The following is a 6,000-nucleotide window of genomic DNA, read 5'->3' as shown; positions in this document are numbered from 1 at the left end:
GCGTTAGCTAACGCTTGTTGGCAGTATCCTGCCGGCTAGGACGATACAGAACTACGTTGGCCGTTGAGCGAGTTGCAACGCCGCACGCAAAGCAACTTGCAACGAACTTGAGCGAAGAAGAGAAGCAACAGCTTAACAAACAAAGCAAACAAATCGAATTTGAGCGACAAGCAGCAGCGCAGAAATCCAAATAAAATACAAAATCGCTTAAATTAATTTAATTTTAAATAAACGTTATAAAGAGCGGCAGCTGTTGCATGCGGCGGCCGTTGTGCCAGACTCAGTGACGCCGCCGCTCAGCGTCGCGTGTGTTGCGCGCCCCTGTCGCTACCTTTTTGTTGTTTTTGTTACAGTGTGCGCGCGACTGATCAAATCAAAATCTAAAGCGAACAATTTTGCAAGTGAGTGTATCGATCGTTGAAGTGACTCTTTGCTCGATATGTTGCAATTGCTGCAATTGAGTCTGCTGCTTGCCACTGCGGCACACGCAGCCGGCGGCATCAACATCAATGCCAACGATCCCTGCTACTTTGAGGGCAAGCCACGCAAGTGCCTGCCCAGCTTTGTGAATGCCGCCTATGGAAATCCGGTGCAGGCCTCGAGCATCTGTGGCGCCCACCAGCCGGAGCGCTACTGCGAGCTGCAGCGCGACGGCAGCGCCGGCGAGTGTCGGCTCTGCAATAAGTCGGAGCAGCGCTTTGGCGCCGCCGCACTCACCGATCTCAACAATCCCAGCAATGTCACCTGCTGGCGCTCGGGCAGCGTCAATGTGCCCCTCGATCCGGACACTGCGCCGCCGGACAATATTACGCTGACCCTATCGCTGGGCAAGAAGTACGAGCTGACCTACATATCGCTCTCGTTCTGCCCCAAGTCGCCGCGCCCCGACTCGCTGGCCATTTACAAGAGCTCGGACTTTGGCCAGACCTGGCAGCCGTTTCAGTTCTACAGCTCGCAGTGCCAGAAGTTCTACGGGCGTCCGGATCGCGCCAAGATTAGCAAGTTCAATGAGCAGGAGGCGCGTTGCATGAACTCGCAGCACGACGGCACTGGCGCTGGCGCTGGCACTGGCGCCGCTCAGCGTTTTGCCTTCAACACGCTCGAGGGTCGTCCCTCGGCCAATGATTTGGATGCTTCGCTGGTGCTGCAGGATTGGGTCACCGCTACGGACATACGTGTGGTGTTCCATCGTCTGGAGCTGCCGCCGCAGCTGCTGCTGAGTCGCGAGCGTGCCAAGGCAAAGGCCAAGGCCAAGGCGAATGCCAATAGCTTCAGCGATGAAATGACCGCCAGCGAGGAGCGCGAGGAGGATGAGCTGGTGGCGCATGAGCTGGAGGATCAGGACGAGTACGATTACAATCTGCAGGACAACGACAGCGCCGGCTATGATCACGAGGAGGAGTACGAGGAGCCCAAGAAGCATCTGGAGCTCGACGATGAGCTGCATCTGGACTATGCCAACGATGGTGAGCTGAAGCGCCAGTCCAAGCACAAGAGCAGCGCCTATGAGAAACATTTCCAGGCCAGCAAGCTGGCGGCTACCACGCCCACCCAAACGCCCGCCACTGCGCCCACCAAGGCCAGCACGCCCAGCAGCACCAAGGCCAGCACGTCGGCTGCCAGTGGCGCCTCCGCCGCCGCCTTGCAGCAGCTGCTCTCGGTCTCACAGCACTACGCGGTCTCGGACTTTGCCGTCGGCGGTCGCTGCAAGTGCAACGGCCACGCCTCCGAGTGCATTGCCACCAGCTCGAGCGCCACACGTGGCGACAACGACAACGACGACGGGCAGGAGGACGACACGCCCAGCGCCCTGCACAGCCACTTCGGACGCACTGCCGCCGCCCTGCAGCTGAACGCCAAGCTCACCATGACCTGCGCCTGCAAACACAACACCGCCGGCCCCGAATGCGAGCGCTGCAAACCTTTCTACTTCGACCGCCCCTGGGGACGCGCCACCGACAACGACGCCAACGAGTGCAAGAGTGAGTAGAGCCCCCACCCCCAATTTCCCATTTCCCATCAACCCATAACCTATTTACATACATAAACTATTACTTGGAGTTGCGCCACACACAGAGGCGAGTTACAACAATTTCCAAAATTAAACAACAACAAACAATTTGCTATTGCTAAATTATTAAATTTATTTTGCATTGCTTTAGTTTGAATTGTTTTAATTTGTAGCTCTGCGCGCTCAAGTTTATGTTTAACTTAATTGTTATATTTGCATTTTGTATTAGAGCGTAAACAAAATATCGTATTACTTTATATATTTATGTGCATATTTTAAAAATAATTTGCAAATATTTGGCATAATTATTTTCAACAAAATCGTAAGCAAGTTTTGCTGCTTGCTTCGTTAATGTCAAAACAAAGCTATTAAAATAATTTAACGAAGTCATAGGCATTACTAATTATATTTTATGCATTTATTTGCATAATTAATAAACAAAACTTTGATTAATTGCGCTTGCAATTAATATAAATGCAAGCAGGTTAAGAATTAAAACTGCTCAACTATTAATTGCTAATGTTAAATATTTTATGCAACTAACAGCAATAATTGAATTAATTACTAAGCATTACTTGCCTTAAACGCAAGTAATTAAATTATTTGCATTTATTTGCGTATTTAATAATCAAAACTTTGATTAAGTTTTAAGCAAATTAATATAAATGCAAGCAAGTTAAATTAATGGAAAAGTTAGAAGTCTAAAGCTTATTGCTTGACTATTAATTGCTTATGTTAAATATTTTATGCAATTATAAAAGAAATAATTGAATTAATTGGTAAATAAACATAAGTAATTAGATTACTTGCATTTATTTTTGATTAATTAATACGTTTATTTTTAATAAATTAAATTTGTTGCAAACTTAAGCAAATAATTGGCAAGTTAAATGCAAATTAGCAGTCTTAAGTTTATTGCTTGACTATTAATTGCTAATGTTAAATATCTTATGCAACTATAAACGAAATAATTGAATTGATTACTAAGCGTAATTGAAACTTTACAGCTCTTGCTGTAATCAAAGCTCGAAACTATTAAAATATAGCTTAGAGTGAAGCGTGGCGCGCACATTGAAATTAGTTTTAATCTGAATGCTATTTATAGTGGCAACTCTCGCTCTTTGGAAGTTTGGCTTGGTTTGGTTCGTGGCAAAGTCACAAAGCAGACAAACAAACGTAGGAGCGGACGAGCGGATGGTTGGAAGGGAGGGATGAACAAGCGGCGCGCACTGTTTGGGTTTGGGTTTGGCTTTGGCTTTGGGTTTGAGTTGAGTGCTCGTTTTCAATTGCGAGCATTGTGTGTGGCACGCTCTGGAACGACGACCCACTCAGCTGTCCAGCTGTAGTCCTGAAGTTCTAAGGCGCAATGAACTCGCAGGCGAACGCTACGTCCATTGCCAATGCCATTGATGACATTCTTTTCACTTTGCTTGTTTTGCATTTTTGTTTTTTGTGTGGTGGCATTTTGAATGGCATTTCACTTGAATCGCAGCTTAAGTGAAGTCCAATCGATGGATCGATGAACGTTGCAAAGTCAGCGGGTCGGTCATTTATGCCATCATCATTATCACAAGCGGCGGCACCACTGACTGACTGACTGACTGACTGACTGACAAACCAATTACATATTTGCGCAGTTCGCTCTCTCGCTCTTGCTCTCGCTCTCTTTGCTGCACACCTTGTCGCCTGCCCACGCTCCATGGAGACTCATAAATTACTAACGATTAACTTTTTGTGTGCCGTCGTCGTCGTCCTCGTTGCAGAATTAATCAAAGAAACAAATGTTAGAGCTCTTGCTGCTGTTCCCAACCCCACGCCCAGTCGTAGGTCAACGTTAAGTTCAGTTCAGTTCGTCGCCGCGCTAATTTATGGCTTATGCTCAAATCTCTGGGGCAACTGACTGAGACTCAGCCTCAAGTCTTAGACTTTGCCTTGAGGGTGAGCTTAGGCCCATTAACAGTTGCAGCTGCAATTGCGCTCTTAACTTGGCCAAGCAAAAGTAAATTCAAGTCGCGGATTTTGGGCTTGGCTTAAGGGATTTCATTTGAATTATATTTTTATTCTGTGCGCCAAAAGCAAGAGCAAGCGCAACTTGTGGCCAAAGTGATAAAAATATTTATGTTAAGCCAAATTCAAAGCGATGGCGCTCATCCATTATCCATTATCCCGACCCGAACCCGAACCCGAACCCAAGCTCTGAACTAAATGCAAGATTTACGCGCGGGCCAGCAAATAAAAAAAAAAGAAGCAGCAGCCACAGCAGCAACTGAAACTGTAAATGTTGATAGAGAAATGTTGCCCGTGTTTAGTTTTTGGCTTTGGAGCCATTGCTACCTGCTCTGGAGAGCGGCCTACCCCAAGCTGCCGCTTCCAACTCATTGAATTGCACATTAATATTTCGATTTGCTTTATTCGCTGGCAATTTGTTTCGTTTGCTTTGGCGTGATGGCAACAATGAGCGCTGGCTGGACGCATTTTGCGGCACAGTGGAGCAAACAGGCACAAAAAGTGCAGCAAAAATTGCAAAAAAAAAATAATAAATTACGCAATAAAAATAATAAATCAACTACTAAGTCAAAATAAAAATTAGAAAATATATAAGCGTTAATAACGTTAATTAATCAATTTAAAACATGCACGCCGCTTAGCTAAACTGAAATTTAAATGAAACTTAAATTCAAATAATAATAAAAATCAACTAAAGAAAATAAATCAAAATTTAATATGTATTAAAATATTTAATCTTGGTAGCAACGCTAACTTTAGTAAAAATAATACAAAAATTATTAAAATTGATAACAATTAATTGCTTATAAATAAATTTAAAACGTTTTTAAGTTGCATTAAGCACACAACGCTAGTGCAACTAATTATATAGTTAATTGCTAAATTTTATTAACACATTTAATTTGCATAGCTGCATATTTTGCACCACTGTGCCACGTGGCATAAATTGCTGCAGCGAGTTAAGTTTGCTGCGGGGTTCGTTTGTCGCTAAAGGCCGCCGCCCTCACTTTCTGACAAACACACTCACACTATCTCGCTCTCGCTCTCACTCTCTGTCTCTGTCTCTCACTCTGTTGCTCTGGGCTGTAGCTGGACCTCTTTGGTCTCTGGGGCCGAGTGAAGCGCATCTAATGCGCGACATCTGTTAAATTTTCAGTTGCAGAAATATATATATTCTTTATTCCGATTCCGAAAAATGTTAAATGGAATGCCAGAGAAGAGGCCAAAGGGCATTGTTTGTCTACAGCCGCCGCCGAGCCGCGCCCCCATTACATTTACAGATTTTTATTTCTTTATTACATTTATATGCGTATGTGTAGGCAACGGTAAAAACGGGGGTGGAAGGCAGGCAGGCAGGCGTTCCAACGAACGGACTGACGGACGGACGGACGACATATCGGGGTTACGACTTTGGCTAATTTGCTGCGTTTACATTGCAATCTCATGGGCGTTTTGGTTAATCCCAACAGCTGTGCGCATTTTGCATCTCCACAGCCACCGCCTGCGCTAAAAGCAAAACAACAATTTAGCAATTTTTGAGGCCTAATCAAGATTCGTAAGCCAAATCGTTTTGACAGCCCAACCCAGTGCAATATTTGAGGTTTCCATTGCTAATTTATCAAAAGAAAAATACAATTAAGTGTAACTATAATTGATGATGTTGTTCATATTATTGCGTTGAATTTATAAACAAAAATACAGCATTTTGTAGCTTATTTTTGTATAAGCAAAATGCACAATATCTTGCATTTTTCATAATAGAGGAATAGAAGTTCGAGCATAGATAACTTCTATTAATAGAAATGAGAATTATTTCGGGCTCTTCACAGACTTGGAACCGACAAGTAAAAGCAAGTTATTAATATAGTTATAAGGGTTGAGTACTTCGCACTCAATAGAGTGAGCTCGAAACGGAACGGAAGAACAAGAGTCTAAAAGAGAGTTTATGCTTGAATATTATCAAACGATCTTCTAATTCCGTT

The 6,000-nt window shown here is 44.2% G+C and overlaps 1 protein-coding gene across 1 annotated transcript in view; it reads left to right on the top strand.

The window, feature by feature from the left end:
- Positions 1–262: 262 nt before the first annotated feature.
- LOC108605922 (netrin-B) overlaps positions 263–6,000 on the top strand; it is a 58,780-nt gene continuing 53,042 nt past the window's right edge. Inside the window, exon 1 of the mRNA XM_033294423.1 lies at positions 263–1,982. Coding sequence (XP_033150314.1) covers positions 440–1,982 — 1,543 coding nt within the window. The 5' untranslated portion in view covers positions 263–439. The remainder of the gene's footprint in view (positions 1,983–6,000) is intronic.

The sequence above is a fragment of the Drosophila busckii genome, chromosome X (assembly GCF_011750605.1).
Source record: "Drosophila busckii strain San Diego stock center, stock number 13000-0081.31 chromosome X, ASM1175060v1, whole genome shotgun sequence".
NCBI classification, from domain to species: Eukaryota; Metazoa; Arthropoda; class Insecta; order Diptera; family Drosophilidae; genus Drosophila; species Drosophila busckii.
Note: the sequence above shows the minus strand (reverse complement) of the source record. Positions and strands in the feature narration are given on the sequence as shown.